The sequence below is a fragment of the Trachurus trachurus genome (assembly GCF_905171665.1).
Source record: "Trachurus trachurus genome assembly, chromosome: 19".
Taxonomy (NCBI): domain Eukaryota; kingdom Metazoa; phylum Chordata; class Actinopteri; order Carangiformes; family Carangidae; genus Trachurus; species Trachurus trachurus.
The window spans coordinates 6,366,615-6,392,275 of record NC_139913.1 but is presented as its reverse complement, the minus strand read 5'-3'; the positions used below and the strand labels follow the sequence as shown (position 1 = coordinate 6,392,275).

At 40.3% G+C, this 25,661-nt stretch overlaps 2 protein-coding genes across 2 annotated transcripts; one reads left to right on the top strand and one right to left on the bottom strand.

Annotated features, from left to right (window-relative positions):
* Positions 1 to 2,100: 2,100 nt before the first annotated feature.
* LOC311002486 (large ribosomal subunit protein eL19-like) lies at positions 2,101 to 4,610 on the bottom strand. The gene is made up of 6 exons (XM_083993871.1): positions 4,559 to 4,610; positions 3,570 to 3,676; positions 3,333 to 3,455; positions 3,043 to 3,163; positions 2,812 to 2,922; positions 2,101 to 2,307 (listed from the first exon to the last, which is right to left on the bottom strand). Exons 1-6 carry the CDS (start codon positions 4,561 to 4,563, stop codon positions 2,181 to 2,183), a joined length of 594 nt encoding a protein of 197 aa, XP_083849997.1. The 5' UTR covers positions 4,564 to 4,610; the 3' UTR covers positions 2,101 to 2,180.
* A 739-nt stretch (positions 4,611 to 5,349) lies between these two features.
* gpam (glycerol-3-phosphate acyltransferase, mitochondrial) lies at positions 5,350 to 25,275 on the top strand. Its single transcript, XM_083993673.1, has 21 exons — positions 5,350 to 5,508; positions 8,944 to 9,080; positions 9,295 to 9,414; positions 9,860 to 9,933; positions 10,848 to 10,961; positions 11,219 to 11,368; positions 11,517 to 11,616; positions 11,864 to 12,000; positions 12,566 to 12,665; positions 14,306 to 14,518; positions 14,715 to 14,828; positions 14,968 to 15,053; positions 15,830 to 15,939; positions 16,900 to 16,970; positions 17,458 to 17,725; positions 17,916 to 18,073; positions 19,668 to 19,745; positions 19,908 to 20,045; positions 20,245 to 20,434; positions 21,857 to 21,915; positions 22,054 to 25,275. Exons 2-21 carry the CDS (start codon positions 8,997 to 8,999, stop codon positions 22,168 to 22,170), a joined length of 2,481 nt encoding a protein of 826 aa, XP_083849799.1. The 5' UTR covers positions 5,350 to 5,508; positions 8,944 to 8,996; the 3' UTR covers positions 22,171 to 25,275.
* Positions 25,276 to 25,661: the final 386 nt, after the last annotated feature.

Below are 25,661 nucleotides of genomic sequence, written 5' to 3'. Positions count from 1 at the left end.
GGTTGAAGGCCAAGTGTAATAAAGAGCGCTGCTTCATTTCAGATCATATTCCTCTCCTTATCTAATCCCATTAAGGCTCACGCTTCAGGAAATAGGAGTGCCTCCTGGTAATGAAGAAATACATTAACTGAGCCACAAAATGGCCCCACTGCACAAAGCCTGTTTTCTCCTTCAGTAATCCCTGCAACATCTTTCTGTAGATCTCCCATTGATTTACACGGCTGGTTTTGTCTTTATATATACGTAGCCTACACGAACGCTGCTGCAGATGCACTGCAGCGATGATTGCATTCAGGAAAACTGCATTCTTAGTATGATAACACTAAGTGAAGCCACTGTGCAACAAAATTAAATCAGGGTGTCAAGGTAAGCAGATGCATTATGCTGTGTAAGCCTTCATTGCAACTCCTCAAGGCCTTTGAAACCCAGATTTTAAACATGAAGGCTCTTCACTGTCAGCCTCTAAAGCATGAGTGGCCTATTGTTTATGCATGATTCTAAGTGAAACACAAACAGAAGTTAATACTACCCTTAATACTTAAGTGTATTTTATATTTCTAGACCATAATATGCCATTAATCTACCCATCTACATAAATTACATCCATCAGCTATCATGACATTCAAGCCGTTAAAACAAAAGTGTGATTTCTATTATGCTCTGCATTGCTGAATATAATCTGCTTTGCATAGACCTGAGGAGAATTCCCCTAACTCTCTCTGTCACACACACACACACACACACACACACACACACACACACACACACACACACACACACACACACACACACAGCAGCCTGTCTGCACCAGTTAGCGATGAATGCGTCTGCAAACACTTCAGTCACACTTTTCTCCTGGGATCATGAAAGACAAGACTCCTTCAAGGCCTGAGCAGGAAGTGGAAACGCCTGAATGACTGGAGCATGCAGCTGCACAGGTGGTTGCTGTGATCCAGCTGTTTCGGCTGCTCTGCATGGCTTTGTTACCTGCTGGCAGGAAAAAGTGAAGTGGAGAAAATAGTTCATAGTCAAAGATTATTCAATAGAGAAATTAACTTGTTGTTTGGGTTCATCTGTGCCAGTATGGGGGGGAAAAATTAGCAATAGACAATAATTCATTAGTCCACATTGAAATCAATCACTTTACTGACATTGTTTTTGATTAATTTTGTTTTAACATGCCAGGAAAGTGCATTAAATATTGATAGATACTCTTTTTTTTTAATGCAGCATAGAGAGAGGTTTGTACAGCACCAAACCGTGTATGCTCTTAAAAGTGTGGATGTTGACTTGAAGTGGTGGTTGACAGGCAAAAAGTGAAGGTCTAACATAAAAAGAAAACTCTGATTAGCAAACTTCCATCATAGTTGCCTCAGCAAAGGAGTAACTACTACATATGGATGTTTTTGAAAGTGCTTCATAAAAGATTTGTCAACAGAGTAGTAAAGCTGTTGCAGTTACACCCTAGCAATACACAAATAGCCGAATAAGCTGATTAAGGTTTTCCTAAAGTTTGTATAAATCACTAATCACGATGAAATGCTTTCTTTTTTTTTTTCTTCTGTATCCATTGTCAATAATCTATTGCCCCAAAACTGTACAAGTCTGACGGGACACTGCTGGTGTGGTCATAGAAAAGGTAAAAGTGCGAATCCTGCAACAAGTGGAAAAACAGATTATTCGGCCAATTATCAAATCAGAAGAAACATTTTACATCTCACACATCTGGATGACTGAAATGTAGACATCTAAGTTTGGTACTTGTGCTGTGCTGCCACCTGTTGGCCCATTGAGGGCACTATCAGTAAAGTGAAGTATGGACAGCTCCTTCTTAACCATAAACAAATTCCTTCACTAACACACAATAAAAGTTAAGGGCCATGTTTGGAAAGGCCTTTATCATCTTATTTTGTTGAGCTTTAAACTCTGATACTGACTTGAAAACATGGAAATATAAATCCTCAGGAAAAGTTCACCAAAAAACAGCAGTTTGCCATATACTACACTAGAGGATGTTATAGTACAACAACAGTGTGCTACTCTTCTGCATCTTCCATCCCCTTATGTCAGGTCACTGAATACCAAGACAGACAATAGTAATCACAGAGCACTGACAGTTACTTTTATTCAAATTTATTAACAACAAAAAGAGGAATTTGACAATATATTTCAGATTAGATTCACTTCTTTGCAGTTTCCTCCTCCTTTGACAGGTTCTTGATGATCTCTTCTTTCTTGGCCAGGAGACGCTCTTCTCTGCGTTTGCGGGCTTCCTTTGTCTTTGAGCGGCGAGCCTCAGCTTGGTCACTGAATAAGTAAAGGAAGGTGGGGAACGGAGGAAAATTAGTTCACTATGATGAAATTGTGAAATTAATAATAGCATTTATTTGAATAGGGACAGTGCATATTAATGAACATTAGTATAACTAAAAGAAATACTGCTGTAAATATGCCGGATTATAGCCAGGCAGCTAATTTGCGTCCAACGTCCCAAGAGCGACATTAGACACAGACTTTATCCGGAAAGCTCCAGTGAATAAAATTGTAACAAGAACTTGTCTCTATTTGTTACTGAATCACTTTGCTCTTCATCTCTCCTTTTTTTTCTCATTTTTGTTCATTTTGCTCATATAACGTTGATTATGTATGCACTTTATCTCCTTTTTTTTCTATGTTTATTTGTTAGCCATAGAAATTTGTCTTGTTGTAATTTGTTATAGGGGTGGAATTTATGTACAAGCCAACCAGCTTCATTCCCTCCATGCACCATTGAATTTAAATGTGTGCTAAATAAATAAACTCTAAACTTACGCTAGAAGCTTCTTGCGAGCCTTATCTGCCTTCAGTTTGTGGATGTGCTCCATCAGGATGCGTTTGTTCTTGAAGACGTTACCCTTAGCCCTCAGGTACAGACTGTGGTACCTGGAGGAAACAGAAAATTTGTCAGAGTGGCTCAAAGACGAAGATCTCTTCTTGAAACTGAAATTCATACTGCACTTTGTTCACGTTCATGTGGAGCAAAGTGCCAAAGTTCATACTCACATGTGCCTGTCAATTTTCTTGGACTCCCTGTAGCGACGGAGAAGACGACGCAGGATTCTCATGCGCCTCATCCACGTCAGCTTTTCTGGCATACGAGCATTGGCTGTACCCTTTCTCTTACCTAAAGGCAGAAAGAAAGTGGTAAGTAAATTATGAAATTAACAAAATACCCTGTGTTGAGTCGACTTTTTCCTAAACCAGAAGATAATGGTATCATATATGTTGAAGTGATGTGTTTTAAATAACTGTTTTAAATGGAAAGTAACATTACTTATGAAGCCATTATGTACCGTATCCAGTGTGACGTCCCTTGCGACGTGCCAGTGTGTTCTTGCGGCAGCGAGCACGGGAGTGAACTGTCACAGGTTTCCTGATGATCAAGCCATCCTTAACCAGTTTTCGAATCTGCTGGCCTGTAGCATAAATATCATTAGATAAAAAGGCAGAGGATGAGCATTTTCAGTGAGTTCAGATCATAAATCTACAGAGAGACCCCTGTCTATGGCAAAACAAAACAAAAAACTCACGAGAGTTTGCATTGGCAATCTCATTGGTCTCGTTGGGGTCGAGCCAAACCTTCTTCTTGCCACAGCGCAAGACGCTAGAGGCCAAGCGCTTCTGGAGCCTGAGCATGCTTGACAGACAAAGAAAATGTTAGTTAAATTAAACAGGACATTATATATACATAGTGATCAAACACAATCTAGAAAGTGGTACCATCTCAGTAATTTGGCATTTTCATCTCTTTGCATAAATGTCAGACCTCTCTCTCTGTATGTAGTTTTTATGTTTACTAAAAATCACCCCACTAATAAGTGAGAGCCAGGTTTCAGACTGAATTAAACTATGTTCAGTTTCTGGCTGCAATGCTCATTCCCTTTAGTGCTACAAGAAATGTTTATTGACAAGTAAGCTTACTCAATATCAGGTATGGTATTCTACCTTTGTTATTGGATGACATTATGCTGTACCCATAAGACAGTACTAGTGGAATAAGTTAAAGTATTCCTTGGTATCGATATAATGTTTAATAATCTCAGACATCTAATGTTTTCCTCCTCTTCGTTCGTTTGTCAAATGGCAATCATCAGTTTTCATTGCAGGTAGTAGACAGGTGAATGTTGTTGTTGATGCGAGTATGTGACTGCCTATTACAAGACCTAGATCAATTTAGTTTATATTTGACCAGCTTGTTAGGCTAACAATATATGACAATCACTGTAAAACAAAACACCATGTTTATTGTCAGCTGATTCGCCGGAAAAGCCTTGTGGCGTATTTCACTAACGTGTTGTGTTGTGACATGTCCTGATTAACTTACGTTAGCTAGGTTAGAGCTACCGTTACGTTAGCATACCAAACACAGGCCCTATGCACAGTCTGGTTGAAAAGGAGGGGATTCACTCCACATGGACCGGAACCACCCTGCCCCTCTTGTTCGAAATAACGAACTCAACAACCCTACAACTATTCGTGAGGAACAAAGACACATTTAAACAACAAATGTGTGGCTCACCTCATGGCTGCCGCTAGCTTGATATAATCGTAGGTAATAGAACGTCTGAGACCCTACCATTATAGCTGTTGTCATGGGTGACTCTATTGTAGCGGTATCATAAAAATCGGTTAACACAGGCATCAGTTGAGTAATCGTGGCAACTATTTAGATATCTGTTCAATATAAATGCATTTTTTATTTTATTTTCATAGCGTAGCCTTCTATTCCCTCAAAGTAATCCTTAAATTTATGAATGCGCCCCTCCAAAACAGTGGTACGGTCCAATAACATGGACGCAGGCCGTAGACTAGGAGGATGCAGGCTAAATATATGACCACGAGAGGACGCACTAAAACTGTGTTTTCAATTACCGTTTTTTACCTCAAATTTATTTATTTATTTACTTAATTGGTATGTGCTTGCGTTTTGCCAAATGTTGCTTGTTGAAACCTCTTTTTTTGTTTCAGTTCTGCTCTCAAAAAAACCAATTGTAACAGCCCTTCAAAATAAAAGCGTATTTCGAAAACACGACCATCATCGACCTCACACTAAAACACCCATGATTTATATATTTAATGTAACCAAAAACATAGACATGTTTAATCCAGCTGTTCTCGACAATAAACACAATTCCCAGCTGTTTATGGTTCTAAGATGATGTGGTGAGCGGGGGGGCTAGTGGTGGTGGTGGCCGGGCCAGTGCCCTCCACAGGCGGCTGGCTGAACTACGTTTGTCGGCACTTGGCCGCTGTCCCAAAACAACAACGCTGCCTCCTTCCTCTTGTCACACATCTCTCTCTCTCTGTCAGAGCAGAGCCAGAGCCTTCAGAGGAGAGAGGAGCAGCCAGCAGCTAGCTACTCTAGCCTATGTAGACTCAAGGGCATTGGAGCCCTTTAACTACTGGCCGCAATTCAGTCGACGTGGGGTTTATTTTTGAGATATGAGTCAGCGTAACACAATATTCAAGGTAAGTGAGATTTCGCTCTCCGGAGATACCCGGCTAAATCGAGCTAGTTGCTAGCTAACTTACCTCGCCAATGTGTTAACGTTACAAGTAACTGTAGTTTCTAACGCCGCGCGGTTATTGTCATGGAAACAGTGGCTGCTTTGTGATGTTAGATAAACCTCGCTGTGAACACGTTTATCCCCAGTGATAAAATATAATTAATTTAAAAAGAAAAAAGGCTACATTAGGGCTGATTCGACTGCTTCAATGTGACGTTAGCCGCCGGGTTAACTTTACATCGACATTGAGTTCATGAGGACCCTTCGTTTAAGTTAATTTAATGGGACCCTGCCTGCATCTAACCTTGACGAAGCCATGTTTGCTTCATTAGCACAAATTAAATTAACGTTAACCGCTTATACTTATAAGTAACTAACTAGGCTATCCAGCGTCAGGGCTAAATGGACTTCACCGTGAGTCGTGCTCGGCAGCATGCCATGCAGTGTGCAGAGAGGAATGAGAGGCAGGCAGTGATAGAAAAATACCGCTTTAGGGCATGGTTTTGGTTTAGTAACTTATCATGAAAGCTTCCTAACCAGATTTTTTTTATATATATATAAGTGGAGATGTGCAGCTTTATCCATAAAACGAGACATTACAGTACATTAGGGCTGCCCCGACTGTGTCATTGTTGTCTGCGCTGCTAGTTATTTGCACACCCCATCTGTCACACAGAGACTTCTCCTGTTTGACCTGCTTATTGCAGACAGCTTGCAGGCAGGCGGCCGATGCTTACAGCGTGTGAGACGGATTAGCCTAGTCGTGTGCAGTGTTTATGAATAGGGGTGATTCTCTGGGTTATAGGGGAAAAAATTAAATCTGATTGTTTTGAAGATGGGCTGACCACCCCCCATCCCACCCCACCCTACCCTACCCTACCCTGACAATAGCTTTAAAAAATGAATGCGGATATTTGACCACTGTGAATAGATCGCTGTCAGATTGTGGCATCTTTATTATCCTTATATGGCGGAAATTGTATCGGGATCGGGTAATCCTAATCTTAAAGCCGTTGTTTTCTTAATGTGTGCCTGTGTGTAAAGATGATCCAAGCCTAGGCTATATCAGCTGATGCGGTGGATTAATACTAGTGGTATGTGCTTCAAAAGCATTACTGGTGCATTCCTAATAAGCAGCAAACTTGATCATGCTCTTGGGATTGGATATGATTTGAGTAATAAAATTGATTTCACATTATCTTTTTTTATCCTATAAAAAACAGAAAAGTGACAATATTATCGTCTTAATATTACAGTACAATTGTCAGTCTATTTTACTTGCATGGAAACATTAGTGTCTTATTCAGGCTATCATCACCTGTTACCTAATAGCCTACCCACTGCTTCTCATTCTTCATCTTCTTTGTTATGCTTCCAACAAAGTCACCCCATCAAGTGTAGTACTCCCGGTCATTCACCCAACCCCAGTTTCCCTCATCAGTGTGCATATCACCTACCGTACTTCCACCACTACACTACAAGAAGACAGCAGTTCAAAGTGCATCTATTCACTCACTGCTGGACACCGGTTAGACAGGAACATTTTTGTCAAGAGGAATGCACGTCAGCCGTCTCCTTTGGGCTTATTATTCAAAAAAAAAAAAAAAAAAAAAGGTCGGGCTGCACTCACTGTCCCTTAACTGATGTACGTACATGCTGTACAACAAGTGAGAGCCTTCATTCATAGAATGACTCACTAACCTATTTCCAAACTAATGAGGGGCACTAGCTGCAGTGTTTTCTGTTAATTACTTTTGCACTGTCTGTGCACCTTGTATTATAGGACACTAGACAATCTGGCATTTATTGTTAATTTGCAAATGGTCTAGTAAAGCAGCGGCTTCAGTTCTCTGTTATAAATAATCCCTGTCATGAAACTTTTGACTTGTTTTCAGTAGTTTTTAAACCTATATGAAGCCTGACCTATATGAAGCCTGACCTGATTAAAGTGCACTGGTAGATATTACAGGTAACGTGTTGGTAGAAGATAAAGTCTTATCGTTATCTAAAGATGCATGTGTCAGTTCTGGCCTGTAGCCATTACTACACATGGTTTCAGAGAAGTGTCTTTACAAAAACACTGAAATGCTTAGAAAGGGGGGATAAACAAACCAAGTCCAGTGTGTCAGACCACCTCGGTAACCTGCTTATAGATTGACAGAAAACAACAGGGAAACCACAGGCAGTCCACAGCAATGTTTTTATTGTGTTGGCAGGTATTTGGGGCCCAATGGTTCTGCACACCTCCAGCGTGACAAAGGGTCAGCAAGACAATAACCTGCACACTGTAGGTTGTGTTAGTGTGGTCAGTGCAGGTCAAATAATGACCTGAATTTGAATTTTCATCCTCAGAAAATCAGTCGAACAAATAAGTTATGCAACTAAACTAAAACAAAAATAGATAAACCAATAGTACTAATAAGTCTAAAGAGAATGTCACAGATAGAGATAAAAACATTCTTTGTTAGACAAGTGAAAGGGCTTCCCCTTGCTATTTCTATTTTGGAAGCCATTAGCCAAAGATGTAGGCCTATGTTACAGTATCCTAGAAGTACCTTTGTTTGGTAATTACTGTACTTAAACCTTATACTACACATTACTTACTGTTATGGTGGCCTCAGAATTAACATATAAAAACATCCCAGCCATGATTTGGAGACATTATTTTGACAGTTTGGCACATCAGATTCAGAAAAGTTCATCAAATTAAACACTGAGAACTCACAGCAGGCAACCTTTAAGTGTAATGTAACTGCAGCTTCTGTGTTTACTGTTTTGCTTTTGTTGCAATAACATGTGTCAAGTCAGTTGTTTGATGTCTGAAGATGTTTTTGTGGTTGTTAAAATGAGGAAGTCTTGTGAATTCAAGCACCCTTGTATTTATAATAGTTCAAAAGAGGAAGTGCAACCAAAACCTGACAAAGACTTCAACAAATGACATGTCCTAAAAAGGATTACACAAAAGGTAAAACCAGTTTAAGTGAATCCAGGCCTTGTGGTTGCATAATAGCTGTGTATAGTGTGTATGTATTGTATGTATTGTTGTCAGGTATTCGAACCACAGCAGACAAGCCAGTGAAATGCACTGAGGATATTTACAGTAGGGATAAATGAAACAATGTGACCATGACAGTACTTGGAAAATCAGGCCTAACTGGAACAAACAGGTGTTTGGGTACCACCTCATAATAGCAGGGTGATGCATCATGTGGGTGGGGCTCACAGTTCTTTATTTAGCTCTCGTTGTAAGATCTTAAGGCTGGTGTGACATCTGGGAGCAGATGTTGGAGCGCTCCATCTACAATGGTGGTGACTATTCTGTTTGCTAGAGATAGTGCACTGTCTAAAATGATTTCAAATATATGATATATCTGATGATATTTCTGTGTCTTGACAGCTTACCAGCTAGTGGTGTGTGATCTGGAGGGAGAGTAAAGGACAGCAGAGAACATGGAGATGTCAGACGGCTTGTTGCTGCAGGTCAACAATGGAGAACAATGGTGTAACCGCTGGAAACATCCCAACGATGACTCGGTAAGCCACACCAGACCCAGATCAACTCTTCATCTTCGTAATGCCATTATAGGATCAGCAGCGTTGCAATGCACGTCTTGTCAGATCATAGCCGTTTAATCTTGTCTTAGCGTTGCATGTGCGTATATAGAACAGGCCCCTTTGATGTGTGTGTGTGGTGTGTGTTTCCTTTACCTTCACTCACTGACTTTTTGTGTTTGGCTTTGTTTTCAAGGACCGCAGCACCAGCCCCTCAGTCCTGCGCTGTGTAACCAGCACGTGGAAGGAGGGTCTGCTGAACAGAAAGAGGCCCTTTGTCGGCCGCTGCTGCCACTCCTGCACACCACAGAGCTGGGTAATGTTACACCACAGCTAATTAACTCTAACATGAGTTTATTTGCTGGGCCTTACTTACGTCCGGTTAACTGTTTTTCCCTATTGTTAAAAATGAAGAGATCAATACGCTCTAGACAGCACCTGCCAATTACAATTTTAGTGTCGTTCATTGGCTGAAATCTATTGAACATTTAAATGAAGTTTGGAGAAACAATCTGCACATTTTCTAAGATGCAAGATTTGCAACAGTTTGGTTGTTTTCATAATATTTGCATCATCAGACTGAAAAGCCGGCTTGGTGTTTGTTTGCCTAAAAGATGCTATTGACACTTTTAAAAGGCATTTTAAACATCATGAACATATTTCTTGAACCCGTCGGTGTTTCGAAGGCTGTGAATTGAAATTATGTTGCTGGTTTCAAGTTTATTTCTACCTGTTAGTGATCGTCTTTTATTACGTTGCAGGAGAAGTTGTTCAACCCCAGTATTCCATCTCTGGGATTACGCAATGTCATCTACATCAATGAGACCCACACCAGGTAACCACCCCCAAATCTGTCGCTACAGCATCACTACTTCCTTACAATAGTATTTCCGTGCAGTCCATTGGCCTGGCCAGAGGAACATATTCAGCTATTGAATATACACATCAATACCAGGCTTTTACCTTTTCCATGTTGCTTTGCTTTGACATCTGATGACTCTTTAATTGCCCCTCGCAACAAGAGCAAAGGCTGCAACTCCTCCTGCAAGGGATAGAAAATATATCACAGACAGGGGCTGGCCTTCCTAACAGCCTGTGTATAATATGTCAAGAAGACTGATCTGTGAAACAGTGGAAAGGTAGACTGATGAATAATTTAAAGTATTTGTCAGTGGACACTGGACACATGCATCCAGTGACTGACCTTAGCAAGCAACACACAAAAACACATCTCGATGCCTCAAATGCAAACAATACAAATCCTATCCTATATAGATACAGTATGAGCACCTTAATGAAGATGCATTTATCATCATGGACCAAATTGCAGCTGAAATAAATTAATGTGTTGTTTTTTTCTGCTTTGTGTTAGCACATATAGATAGAGACATCCTGGAGACAAGATAGGCTGTAATCAATGTGGATAAGTTAGTATTGTTTGTTTTTGTCTTGCACATCAGTATCAGTATCGCGTTAACTGACTTTTAACGCAGCCTTCCTCATTGTTGTGAAACCTCAAGGTAATGGATGTGTCAGTCTTCTCTCTGGTTGCTGGTAAATTGTCAGGAAATCTGTGTAACCAAACACCACTGGGAGTCATTTATTTAACTGGCGAGTTCACTTGTACCTGCTGTTTCATGTTTGTGCATGCTTGTGTGTGTGTGTGAGACAAAATTGAGGTGTGTTTACAGACTGATGTTTGACATGTTCCTATTCATTGACCCCTGTATGTACTATGTGCTCATGCAGACAGCGGGGCTGGCTGGCACGCAGGCTGAGCTATGTGCTGTTCGTTATGGAGCGAGATGTCAACAAGGACATGTTCACCAGGAACGTGGTGGACAATGTGCTCAACAATAGCAGGTAAGAGTCAATGTAACATGAGATATTTGTAGGAAAACTCTATCTGGAGCATGCTGAGTTATAATAAAGACACGTGACGTGAGTAAACCTCCTGTCTTTCTAATACAGGAAGTGAAAAACACTTCAGTAATAGCAGCTGGAGATTAAGTGTCCTTTGATAAGAGAAATCCGGCATTTCCGGCGCGTTTTTCAAATGATGGCGTCTGTCGACCGGAAAATGCAGCATCATGTTTGTGAATTGCTTTTGTTGCTTGCAGGGTTGAGACGGCTATTGAGGAGGTAGCCACGGATTTGGATGCTGCAGCCAGCCAGTCTGGCCAGGAGCACAAAGCTGTCAGTAAAGTGAAGCAGAAAGCCAGGGCCTTCCTCCAGGAGATGGTAGCCAACATCTCTCCAGCCTTCATCAGGTACAACATGCACAACAGATTTCTTACCTCAGCTACTGATTAATTAATCCGTACACATAGGAATATCACTGCACATTAACACATACAGAAAACAACAATAGCATTTTATGTGTTTATTTTCTATATCTTTGTTTTTCTTGTGGTTCAGGATGACAGGATGGGTCCTCCTCAGGCTGTTTAATGGTTTCTTCTGGAGCATCCAGATCCATAAAGGTCAGCTGGAAATGGTCAAAAAAGCTGCTACAGAGGTCAGTACGCAGTGCACACACACACACACCCACACACACACACACACACACACACACACAGAGAAAAGTGCTTTCTTTGCAAATAGTCATACATTTTTCACAGCTAACACATTTCCCAGGGATACATTACATGATATTAGATCAGATTTCAGGGAATAAATAATTCTGACACATCAAACGCAGGTTCTTTTTGCATCGAGTAATGGCTCGTGGTTATTTAAGAATCGTCTTTATCTTGTCTTTACAGCAAAATGTGCCCATGGTCTTCCTCCCCGTTCACAAATCCCACATCGACTACCTGCTCATCACCTTGATCCTGTTCTGTCACAACATCAAAGCCCCGCACATCGCCGCTGGAAACAACCTAAGCATCCCCATCCTCAGGTAAAATGCCCATGCAGCTTTGTGTCAAGTTTGATCTAGAAATCAAGCACATTTCTGTTTTCTGTAGGTGAAAAGACAAAAATGAGTTTGATATCGGAAGAAAGGGAATTCCCTGGAAATAGACCACAGAGGAACATCAGATTAACTAAAGCACTGGTTTTTACATTTAGGGAATTTAAATAGCCAGACAGCTGTCCTGACAACAGTTTTATCTTAAACTGCCTCCAAGCACACTGATCCTCTACGGTACAAGGGTATTAATGATAGAGGAGAGTATTAACCAGATCCATCTTTATTTAATACAACAGAAATACAAAATTTCCCACCTCATGCTTTCTGGGTTAAGACGGGATCAAATTCTTCTTAAAGGTGGTTATGGTATCAAACTGAACCAGGGTACAGGAGAGGGGGGAAAAAGGAAATAAAGATGTTAGAAATGTTTTTGAAAACACACTGAAAGGGAATGTCATAGTAAGATATAAAACTGACTGACTACTTAGTAGAAATCTAGACTCAATGGCAGAAAATGTGTAGATGCAAACTTCTTTTTTTTTCACCTTTGCAGCACTCTGATCCGTAAACTGGGAGGGTTCTTCATAAGACGGAGAATGGAGGAGACAGGAGATGGGAAGAAAGATGTTTTGTACAGATCACTTTTACACGCAGTAAGTTCCCCCTGAGTCTATTTGTCTTTTCAAGTAAGAGTCTGGTTTACATAATATCCCTGAATTCAGTTATTGCTTGTGGGTCCACTGGGTTCTTTGTGTTTATAATTCGTCGTTATGTAACTGCAGGTTGTCTTCATGCTTTTCTCCTCTGCGTTCTTTTCATTCCTGAGTGATGGACAGGGAGAGTTAAAAGCTCTTGTTGTTATGTGACGTTTTTTTTCCTCTTTCTAATCTTATATAGGTTTTCTTCACTTGAATCCATTGTCAGTAACTAGACTATTGGTATACACTGTCACATAAGTGGCCTTTCAACTTTCCAAATATGTTGTGTTTTTTGCAGTGTCAGTGCAAACACTAAAGCCTTTCCAACTGTGACACGTGTTGAAATGTACTTTCATCCTTATGTTTTTGAGAAAAGCACTGGGGGTACAAGCTTTTTTTTTTTACAAGTTGGCTGCATTAGAAATTAGAGGCTGATTAAAACTGGAATCTGAACCTTTTACTCAGCACTAGCATTTGGATAATGGGGCTTAACAAGCCTCAGCTAATGAGAAAACGTGAAGTAGAACTAATGTAAAAGACTGTTAATGTAAATATTAATACTGTGTTATTATCATAAGCTGCTTGTAGCATGAGGACTAAGTGTTCTTTGTACGAATAACTTGGCAGCTTAATGAATTTTCTTAATTGTACCAGTCTATCAGAATGAAGAATAGCTGTTGAATACTGTACTGTACTCAATACTTTTTGAGTTTGTGGGAGGGAGTTGAGCATAATGGAAGTAAAACAGACTGTGTCCTTTCCCTCCCTATAAGTTTGTATTGTCCCTGTGAGATAAGCGTTATCAGCTGGAGACGTGGGCAGCTGTCAGAAATGATGACCCTATTTTATCCCATTGTACTTCCATTGCTCATTGTGCTGCTATAGTTTACCACACATCCTGCCAAACAGAGTATACAAGTTTGCTGCTGCAATTATGGAAAGTGGACCGAGCAGAACTTTGCTGCGATAGAAGATAAGATTTCATTCTGGCAGTCCTCTGTCGCTCACAGAAATGTAATTAGCCAAACTCCTCCAAAGGCAGAAGATCAAGGAGTTAAAAGAAAAGAAAAGAAAAAAAAAAGTACTGTGCATTTCTAAGTCTGGCAGCACCAGTGAAAGCCATACCCGAATGTCTGTCCTCCGCACAGCTTACTCTAAATGCCAGAGCCCAGAGGCTATTTCAGGACAAAGTGTCTCTCCTCAAAAGTGTCTACATAGCAAGAGACAGCTGTGTACACACTGTACTCAGGAGGATACCGTTGCACCCCACGTCTTCTCTGGCACGTGCCCCGTTTTTGCAATGTGATGGGGTGGGGGTGGGGGGGGTCGAGCTGTCGGTGACCACCACCCTTATTTAACCTGTGTTCAGAATGCAATGCATGTACTGTACAGCAGCTGCACAGCCTTGACATTACTTGACCTCCACCTTGTAAAAAAGAGTCAATTTTGTGTATCATTGTCAAAGATTTTGCAGACATACGAGTTATGACCTTTACACACAGCATTTGTCTTACTCTTAGAATCTACTAGTGACACTTTCGTCTCACCTCTTCTCCCCCTGTCCCTGCCCTTTCTCTCTCTCCGTTGTCCTTCAGTACACAGAGGAGTTGTTGCGTCAGCAGCAGTTTTTGGAGGTCTACCTGGAGGGTACCCGCTCCCGCAGCGGCAAGCCGTCCACAGCACGTGCAGGCATGCTGTCTATTGTGGTGGACACGTTGCGCACTGGTTCCATCCCAGATGTACTGGTGGTGCCAGTTGGCATCTCGTATGACCGCATTATCGAGGGCAACTACAACAGTGAGCAGCTGGTAAGTGCTTGGATGGTGCCTCTTGTTTGTGTGCACTTTTGCTTTGTCATCCAAAGAAAAACACACACACATTCACTCAGTTTATTTGGCTTTTAAATTTATGACTTACAAGGGAAATAAGGGAATAGAGGTGTTTAATTATTTTAAGTAATTAATGAAAGTACTTCATATTTCGTAACAACTCTTCTCCCTCCAGGGGAAGCCCAAGAAGAATGAGAGTTTGTGGGGGATAGCGTGTGGCGTGTTCAGGATGCTGAGGAAGAACTACGGCTGTGTCAGAGTTGACTTCAACCAGCCTTTCTCCTTGAAGGTGACTGATCTCAGATCCAGTATCCCAATAGAAGTGCTGCTATGACGGTCTCATCTATTACTTGAAAATGAAAAGCTGTAATCATTGGTGCCAGATACTGTAGGTTTAAAGTGTTGAACTTTGTCTGTATTAAATAAAGGAATACCTGGGCACTCAGAGAAGCCGCCATATTCCACCACCAGAGTCCCTGGAACACACCTTGATGCCCACCATCATTTCTGCACAGTAAGTGGAAACACACACACACACACACACATGCACTCCCTAAACGTCACTGGAAACCGTCCTCCTCGAAGTGCACCTGCACCTGTAAGATCATGAGCTCTCGTTTCCACACTTCTCCCTCTTGCTAATTCACACTGTGGTCAAGATAGAAGACTATCTGACATCTGAGCACAGCGCTAGACTTCATCAGCAGTGTGGGGTCACTTCAGTTCAGCCCCGTCCCTTCATAATAAAACTAACATGATTAACATGATTAACATGATCAGCACATCAAGTAACACTCCTTTCTTTTGTATCCCAGAAATGGCCACATACAGTAGTGGTAAATTGATAATGAATTATTAACATTTTCAAGATATGAGTTGTACTTTGGTTCAGACTTGTGCTCACTTAAAACACAAGGTACAATGCGGTTGCAGATACTGTGCAGAAAAGTAGTAACACAGGTTGATGCCTTTTTTGTGCCCCTGTATTTACAGTCGGAGAGTCTCTACAGTCATTTTAATAATAGATCAAAATGTATACTTTTGTTAATCATTAGAGCTTATGATGGGTCACAGCATATTTACTATAAAGCCTCAGTGGTACAAAAGTGAAATAAGGGAACTGATGAGGGAAATGAGCCGGTGTTTGTTGTGACATCAAAACCACCTTTTGAAATTTTGCACACGATCTTACAGTAAGTCAAGAAAATGAAACAGTTGTCAGAGTGTGTGTGTGTGTGTGTGTGTGTGTGTGTACTGTACATGTTAAGCTGTTAACTGTTATTATTTCAGGCCTGATGCTCAGCTATTCGAGGGCCAGGAGGAGCAGATGAACAGAGAGCTGCCCGAAGACATCTTCAGACGACAACTCATCAACAATTTGGCCAAGCACGTCCTCTTCAGTAAGAAATTCACCGTCACAACATCAAATGATTTTTCTATATTGATTAGAGACGATGTAATGTAATGTTGAGCTACCGCAAAACCCACAAGGAAATGGTCAGAGCACATGGTTCCTGCTCTGTGCTGCCTGCAACCCCCCCTCATCTTTTATCAGCACATGGCTCTCCTTTTCATCTCGTGTTAAAAGTGCACCTGCTAAGTAGAGAAAAGGCAGCTCTCGTGAAATGCCATCCATCATGCTGCCTCTTTAATTGAAATCCAACACAGCACCGCTACAGTCCATCCGCTTCACATCACTCAAGGCGTTTTGCCCCAGGGTGGCACTACGCAAACCGGTTCTCCCCAGCTCATTCAGCTGCTTTCTTTCTTTTTTTTTTCTTCTCTCCCCCTTTAAAAACGCTCGGCCAATCACAGAGCCTCCAGCTGGATGGCATGTTGTTTTGAGCCAATAGGATGAAGGGGAGGATAGAGAAGCAGGAGAGCGAGGAATGCAGTACCAGTGCTCACTAATGCTCTACACCCTTGAACCTGCGCTAAGATCAAAGTGGTGGTCACTTTTAACCTTTGTCCTTGGACACACTTATTATATTATATTATATTGTTTTCTCTTCCTCGCTAATATGTGATCAATATAATCAACTCTTTTGGATCTTTTAAATTCCTGTGATTCTTGAAAGAAACTCTCATCCCCAATTATGTCAATATTATCTATCATCAGTGACGCCTGGCTGGTTGTTATTGTCTTAGAAATAAAGAAAAATACAAAGGTTTAGACACTACCATGTTTAAAAGAGCTGCATGAATTCATATTATATCATATTTTATTCATATTATATTATAAAATCAGAGTTATGAGCTCCCTGCACAATTAAGACTATTCTTGCTGTGATATTATTATGTTACTGTTGTGTGTTGGTTGTGTGTTTCTCATGATGCCGTCTTCTGTATCTACCCCACAGCGGCTAATAAGTCATCAGCGATCATGTCCACCCACATCGTGGCCTGTCTGCTGCTGTACAGACACCGGCAGGTACGTTTGGCTGTTTTTCATTTCTCCTCTATCTCATCTTCTGTTGCTCACATCTTCCTCTTCTTCCTCCTCCTTTTTTTCTTTCCTTATTGCTCCTCTCCCCCCCCCCCCCCCCCCCATTCATCTGCCTCATGCTCATCACACTCCCTTTCTCACATCAAGGTGACCCAGATGTCTCATACACCTGCATGGTGGGAGATGAGTGTCTCCCTCTGTTAGAGCTCTCTCTCTTCCTGCGTTCGCTCTCATCATCTCTGTACATTAGTGGTGGGCCTCTGCCCTCTGCAGGCTCACTGATGTAAGTGCGTGACAGTGGAAACGATTAGCAGAAACCGTCTTTCTTGTCCTTAGGAATTGGCAAGAGCTGCATATAACCAACTTAAGCCAAAGTTTTTGTTTTGCTGAATCTTGGCTCTAATTAGTTTATGGAGTCACTAGTGTCATGCAGGTTTTCTGAGCTTGTGTTTTTCTCTCCTCTTCGCTCCAGGGGGTGGCGCTGTCTAAGTTGGTGGAAGATTTCTTCAACATGAAAGAGGAGATCCTCTCACGAGACTTTGACCTGGGCTTTTCAGGGAACTCTGAGGATGTAGTCATGCGCGCCCTCCACCTCCTGGGGAACTGTGTCAACGTGACCAGCAGTGCAAATCGCAACGGAGAGTTCACGATCGCCCCCAGCCAAACCGTGCCAGCGCTATTCGAGCTCAACTTCTACAGCAATGGCCTTTTCCACGTCTTTATTTCTGATGCAATCATTGGTACGTTGAGACATTTTGTTCTTGATCAGTGTCACAAACTCTTCCTCTTCCTCTGCCCCTTACCTAGATAACAACGCTGCAATGCTTTTGAAAGAAATATGCAGATTAGCCGATGAGATTTGCATCTCCCGGTCCGAGTATTACAGTTTATTCCTGCGCTAAATTCCTGTCATCATTCATGTTCCTGCAGCCTGCAGCATCCTGTCACTGCAGCGGGAGCTGGTCGTGGAGTCAGAGTCCAGTAATCAGTCCGGTGGTCACAGTAGCCTCCTTCTCAGTCAGGAGAGACTCATCCGTAAGGCTGCCGGGCTCTCCCACTTCCTTATCAATGAGGTGGCAGTGGCACCTGTAAGTCCCACCGTCTCTCACCACTTTAGTGGACTGTGTGAACTGATCATAATGGGTCATGTAGTAATAGTCCAGTAATTTTAGGCCAAAAAAGGGGTCAACGTTAAACAAATTGCAACAGAAGCAAACTCAACTGATTTTGTATCCTCAACATGTCCTGAGTGAGGGAAAAAAAGCCCCGAAGAATCCCATTAGGGGAAAGTTTTGAAAAACACCCAAACATATCCCATTTATACGCATATAAAAAAAAATTTTCACATGAATAGGGTAAAATTTTTAACCTTTAGATATCTCCATGAAAATTACTGAGTTGATTACTTACATTAAGACAAACAAAAAATGTATTACAAGTTTTTTGAAATTATTTGTTAACATGAGACAATTTGCATAAATCTGCATAAATTTGCATAAATTGCACCGTTTTGACGGCACATGTATAGATGAAGTTGCTGTGGTGGTACCGGCATGAAAATTGGAATGAGTTGACTCCATCGGTCAACCAACACGAAACCACTTTAAATTTCAAGATGACTGCAATTTTTCAAGACAGCCACATCCTTAGTAGAGCAGATATGACATGCTCCGCCTCTATTGCTCATGGGCCTAAATTGGTTCCATTCCTTAAGCTTTTTAACTGTAATATTAACAAGATTGAACAAGACATTTTCACCTGCTCTACCCAATGTTTAGATCAGGTGCTGTATGTATGCAAATTAGCCATACGTAATTGGATTATGCACTGTTGGCTCATGTCATACCTGCTCTACTAAGGATGTGGCTGTCTTGAAAAATCAACCAAAACCCGGCCATAGCAGCATATTTCAGTTTGTGCGAATCTTAAAAATTTTTACAGTCATCTTGAAATTTTAAGTGGTCAACTTGTCGGTTGACCGATGGAGTCAACTCACTCCAATTTCCATGCCGGTACCACCACAGCAACTTCATATATACATGTGCCGTCAAAACGGTACAATTTATGCAGATTTATGCAAATTTATGCAAATTTGCTCATGTTAACAAAGAATTTCAAAAAACTTGTAATACATTTTTTGTTTGTCTTAATGTAAGTAATCAACTCAGTAATTTTCATGGAGATATCTAAAGGTTAAAATTTTTACCCTACTAATGTGAAAAAAATGTTTTATATGCGTATAAATGGGATATGTTTGGGTGTTTTTCGAAACTTTCCCCTAATGGGATTCTTCGGGGCTTTTTTTCCCTCAATCAGGACATGCTGAGGATACAAAATCAGTTGAGTTTGCTTCTGTTGCAATTTGTTTAACCTTTTCTCATAAAATGACTGGACTATAAGACATTTAGGAAGAAAATGCTATACTTAGTGCCAGTGTTTCTTGTAGTAGTAAATAGTAATTGTAAAATAGTACAACATTAAATTATTGTATGTGTTATTTATCTGAAAATGGTAAATGATAACTTATTGGCAGCTTCAGTCAAGAGTTTCAAGGTATTCAGGGTCTTACTGTTGAAATTCAGATCTGATAAAGTGTTAGCTGTTTTTGGCTGAGATTTTAAGAGATAACAGAGCTAAACATTTTTTCATGTTTCCCTGTCTCTCCCCTTCTCCACTCCACAGCCTTGCCTGACCATTTACCAAGTTCTCCATGATGCAGTGACCCGGCTGATCCAGTATGGAGTCCTGTACGTAGCAGAGGTCAGTTTACACACAAACATCACTCCTGGTGGATAAAGATGGCAGTTACCACTGTGTTGGAAGTTACCACTCTGTTGGAAGTATAATCAAAAGTGGGACTTTCCGTCAGTCAGATGGTCTAATTTGTTTGTGTGTTTGTGTGTGTGTTTGTGTGTGTGTCAGGAGGACCAGGAGGAGCTGAGCCCCAGCCCCACAGATGAACCTTGGCCCAAAAAGTTCCCAGAGCCCCTGTCCTGGAGAAGTGACGAGGAGGATGAGGACAGTGACTTTGGAGAGGAGCAGAGAGATCGCTACCTGAAGGTCTGACTTAAACTTAAACTCAAAAACTTCATTGAACAATTTAATTTAAGCCAACACAGACACAGCAAATTTTTTTTTTTTTTAAATGTGCTCTGTCCAAGCCCTAATGCTTTTCAATCTGTGTTCGATCAGGCAGCATCCAGTCACTGACCGTCTCTCTCTCTCTGTTTGTTTGTTTGTTTTGATTCCTGTCAATCAGGTGAGCGTTTCCGCAGAGCACCAGGAGTTCTTCATCTTCCTTCAGCGACTGCTCAGCCCAGTGCTGGAGGCCTACAGCGGGGCCGCCATCTTCGTCCACAGTCTGAGTCAGCCCATGGCCGAGTCCGACTACACCGGGAGGCTCTTCAGATACCTGCTCACGCGCACAGAGAGAGGAGTGGCTGCTTACGGTAACAATGATGATGTAGCACCACAAACCTGCTCAGACATGCACAATTCATTATTCAGCCTAACGAATTAAAGGCACTGCACATGGTTTAAGAGAGGCTCCTCAGTCTCCTTTGCAGGGTATCCGCGGGGTATTAAAAGGTGATGAATCAATTTTTGGAAAATTAAGACCCTTAAAAGTCTTACATTTTGAAGGTATTTTTTCTGAATCAGCTGAATTAGCTAGAGTCCTAAAAAAACATTGTGAAAGTGTGTGAATTTATTAGTTTTATTAAAAAACAAAGATGAACCGGTACATAGAAAACTAGGCTATTGTGGGTGTGTTCGTAAATTGTTTGTAAATTGATAAAATTTGCCTTTGATTTATTATCCCAACCTACTTTGAATTCTGTTGTATCATAGTGGTCTATAGACTTTATCACAAACTAAAACTGTTAAGTTAAAAGTGTCATTGATGTAAATGGTTATAGCTTGAAGTGGTGGTGAGGTATTAAAAAATATTGATAAGGTATTAAATTTAACTTCAAGATTCCTGTATATACCCTTCTTTGGATTCTTGGAAAATACGTTTTAAAGCCTTACTCAGTTTTCCTCAGGGAATGGGGAAAATGATGGGGAAAGGGACAATTAAAAGGCCCATAATTAATTAAGAGACTGAGTTCATCTCTTGAACCATCCACCTGGACCTGTTAGGACACACCCTAAGTGCATAAGCTCCGTGCACTTAGGACCATGCACTTATAAATATATATAACTAAAATAGAGCCCTGTGTATTAAACCATAAGTACTGGAGCTAATGCACTGACCCAAGACAGAAGTGTGGACTGACTCAGGTCCCAGGACAAAAATAACTCAAATTTATCAAATTCACTGCATATTACGTAATGAAGTAACTAGGGACATTTTTCCTAAGTATGATTTATTTATTTATTTTGCACGAACATATCATTTGCATGGACAATCATCATGACTGGGATGTGCAAAGGGGAGGTATGAAACCCCAAAAAGGGCTCAAAAGGGCTAAAAACCTCACCCACATATTCAAAAACCAAATTTGTTACAGGTTAAAAACAAGAACATAGGAAATAATTAAACAATAACGAAAAATAAGTAGAAAAGTAAGTGATTAAACAGCAAATATAAGGAAGTAAGGAAAAATACACATGGATGGATAATACAAAGCAATAATAATGAATGAGATGATGAAAAAAAAAGAAAAACCTGACAATATACCTGTATGTCATGTCATGTTTGATGGTACATGGTTTGACTGATGAGGTACTTTTTGAGAGCCTTTTTAAATGATGTTAAATGAATTTTTTTTTTTCAGATAGTCAGGTAGCTGATTCCAGAGATGTGGACCTTGATGACGAATTGAAAATTTCTCTCTGAATCCTTTGTAATCGATGTTCTTCATTTGCAGGTGAAAGTGCAACCCATTACCTGGTGAAGAACACAGTGAGGACATTCAAAGAGCTTGGGGTAAGAGTGTGAAATAAAAAAAATAAAAATGATAAATAAAGATTATTGAAATGCATTTCACCAGTGCAGTTCAGGTTCCTCCAGCTGGATTTAATATAAGTGGTTTTCTTCCTGTGTTGTCGTCTTCCTGTACCGTAGGTCCTAAAGGAGAGGAGAGAGAACAAGGTGAACACTCTGGAGCTGAGCAGCACCTTTCTACCTCAGGCCAATCGGAACAAACTCCTGCAGTACATCTTAGGTTTTACACTGCTGTGACCAAGACACCTTTCAGACCAGCTCAGACCCCAGGCTCCTTCCAATAAAGGGCTTCTACTGGTTACTTCTAAACAATCCCAGGTGCTACTCTGTGGAAAGCTTTACCAGGAAGTGCCTTCACGTAAAAGCCGCTAACTGTTAGCCGTTAGCTGGAAGAGACTTGAAGCCAGTCTTCCCTTTTTTCTTTTTTTTTTCGTTCCAGTCTACGACTCCCTGTCTTAGAACTGTGCAGCTGATAAAAACACATGTATTGTTACTTTGAAGAGGTACTTCTAGGAGTCACTCCCCTCTTTGTGAACTTTACCAGTGACGTCGAGAGGTTTTAATATGATCAAGATTTTAAACAATCAAAAAAAAAAAACTGAAGCAGGTTAGTCAATAAAAATTAACTTTTACAGCATCTAAACAAAACAAGCTGCCTTTCGTCTATACAAGTTAACGAGCAAAATATGCATAGAAAATAATGGTAAACATAGCCAACAACCAAGATTTTTTTTATGTTGACTCTTTCTGCTTGTTTGTAAAACTGCAGTATTCTCTCCAGTGCACTATGTTATTATACAGTAGAAAACAAAAAGTAGTGTGATGAAATTTCAAGAACAAATTCCTGTACATAAGCCACAAAAGCAAAACCTCTCATATGCAGTGCATTTAAATACAAGCACTCTGTTGTCAACAAATGAACTAATATAAGAAAATAAAATAGAAATAATGCAGTGTCCCCTGCTAATGCGTACATATCCAAATTTTCATCTACAAAAATATTTGTAAAAATCAAATCAAGTTATGGTCAGTTACTCCGCAGATATACTGGTTTAAAATATCAAAACCATAAGTAGAATACCAGTTCAGCTATTCAAACAATTATTAACAAACATGAAACGGAGCTGTTCAAAGTGTAGTCGAAGCCTAAAGTCACGAGCAAGCGTACAGTTAAGTGCATTTAAACCACTAACATTTAAGTGCATTCAGTTACACATTTCATCATGCGTTTTGATGAAGAGTGACTTTGATCTTTGTGTTTTTGCGCCAACACCATTTTCACTTTTCAATGAATGTTACATAGCACAGCACTTAAGAAAATACCTAATACCAGCCATCACATCCATTTAGGTTCAAATGCAGCAACGAGCTCAGAAACTCTTTGGTCAAGCTTTTTAGAGACAGCAGCAGAGGTTTTTGGATTTTTTTTTTTCCTGTATAATTTAGACACAGTATAAAGCCTTTATAGCGCCAGTGCTGAGAAAGCAGCTTTTGCTGGTTGGGCATTCGTCAAAGGAACTGCAGAGTCCACCATGTAATTCATTTCAACAGTAGGTCAGTTTGTGAGAAAGTTGGCTATTCGTGAGAACCAGGTGTTGTGTCTGTTGTATAGTCGAGAAACTTTTTGTAAAAAAGCAAAAGGAGGACATTTTTCTCTGTTGAGTTGTTTACTTCTATGTTTAGACTGCCGTGAGCAGCAGCAGCAGCAGAAGTTATGCTGTCAGCGTTTACTGTCAGGTTTACCTATACGTTTTTTCTCCGTTAAGATAATATTTCACCTCTTACTATGTCTTAGCTTTTCAAAACCGTATTCTACAAATGTAGTTTAAACACACACAGTTTGTCTACCTGTAAGTACGTAGATCCTGTTCATTCAATTCGTGAAACTCTCCTGTAACAGAAATGTGCTAACGATGGAAATTAATAACAAAACTACCAAAGTAAAACACGAGTGAAATTAAAACCTAATAGTCACTGCACATTTAGCTGCAGTTTTATATAACTTAGTAACACAACAAGGACTCTGGTCTGATTTGTTTAATTCGACATCTAATCGTGAACAGAAAGGGTTAACGTTCTGTTTAATGCAAGTGTGTGAGACATAGCTGATGATGGAGGGGGAAAAAAAAAAAGGAGGAAGTGTGTGTGTTTGAAAAGGTTAAAGGAAGTCTGATGAATCGACTGGATGGGCCGCAAACCCAGTACCTCGGACTGACAATGTGAAAAAATGGAAACAAAAGTGGGGATTGGGTCTTAAAAAAAAGAAGAAAAAAAAGAATATTTATACTGAAGGAGTTGACGATGGTCTCCAACGCTGCTTGTTAAAAATTAACTTAAAAATGCTTTTTCTGATCATACAGCTTTATTTAATATTAAAACTCTGCATATTTTAATGCAGCATTTTCAAATCTGTGTAAGAAATAATAAGGTTACCTGTTTGTGGACTGATAAATGGTGCCCGCAGCATGTTGACGGAACAGAAAAAGTATGTTATTGAAGTGGGAATGTGATGTTAAGCACAGAAAGAAACCTGTGTTCACTGACACTGAAAGCATTTCTGAGCCCATGAGATCCGTTTAGCACCCCTCCCCCTCTCCCGCCAGGACTAAAACCACTATACGTACTGTACTGCATGTTATCTCTGATCGCCTTTAATCATCGACTCTTCAATGTGAACTTTGCTTAAATCTGCGAATTGTATTTTACAATCTTAGTGTGAGTTAATGTGGATGAGCAAAAACAGTTGTTGGTGTAGGTAGGAGATATTAAAAGTTGTTACCTCTTGAATGTATCTCATCTGTCCCACAAAAAAGGTCAGCGTGTGATATTGTCGAGTTACTCACTCAGTAGAAATCGGTACAGATGTGATCTATAGTTTTTATGAACTGCTCGTTGGGGCGGGGTTGTTGAGACTCACCGCTACTGAAGCTGCAACATCCCGCTACAACAACAACAACTATGTATGTACGACTTTGTAGAATAAAAAAAAAAAAAAGTAATACATTGCCTGTATCTGGGGAGCAGGTGCCTTTTGAATGCACTGTAGTGTTCTTTGGTTGTGTTTTTTTGTTGTTGTTGTGTTTTTGTGCATGTTAACGAATTATTTCATGTAGAAACCTGTGAGAACGCTGTAGATTGTAACTTAAAAGAAAAAAATACACACACACACAAGTGGAGAGAAAACTTGTGGTTGCTATGAGAAGAATCACCAGCTACTAAAAAAAAACAAAAAAACAATGTCACTTTTTTGTTATTGCTTCTCAAAGCAAAGCACAATTGGCATTATTATTATTATTATTATTAGATTTTGTTTTTAAATAAATTAATGATAGATTAACAAAGGTCTGTTGTCTGTCGTTTTCTTTCTTTGTGGATGGGACAGTAACTGTTTAACTTGCGTACAGCTACATACGATAACATCTGTAGAATTATTGATAATAAGTGGTGAAAACGTATGCGCTTCCCTCATCGTCAATTAAGACAAACAAGACCTAGACAATTAAGGATCTTAAAGGGATAGTTCAACATTTTGACAAATTTGTCCATTGCCATAATCCCTATAGTCATAGCAGTAGGTTCGTTACCTTTATTTGTCGGTGCAAGCTATTTTTAGAACGGCGGAGCAGAGCTGCGAGCTGCTCAGAGCTACGCTACGGAGGCTCATGGGATTTCTTGGTTTCCCTCATCAAACTCATCAAATACACAATCCAACAACTCCACAACGCTCT

Coding starts and splice junctions, on each gene's coding strand:
- LOC311002486 (XM_083993871.1), bottom strand. Junction 3,456..3,569: donor GATTGCCAATGCAAACTCTC/GTGAGTTTTTTG, acceptor TTTATGCTACAG/GCCAGCAGATTCGAAAACTG. Junction 3,164..3,332: donor GGGACGTCACACTGGATACG/GTACATAATGGC, acceptor TTCTGCCTTTAG/GTAAGAGAAAGGGTACAGCC.
- gpam (XM_083993673.1), top strand. CDS start 8,997: ATGGAGATGTCAGACGGCTTGTTGCTGCAGGTCAACAATGGAGAACAA. Junction 10,962..11,218: donor AATGTGCTCAACAATAGCAG/GTAAGAGTCAAT, acceptor TGTTGCTTGCAG/GGTTGAGACGGCTATTGAGG. Junction 11,617..11,863: donor TCAAAAAAGCTGCTACAGAG/GTCAGTACGCAG, acceptor TTGTCTTTACAG/CAAAATGTGCCCATGGTCTT.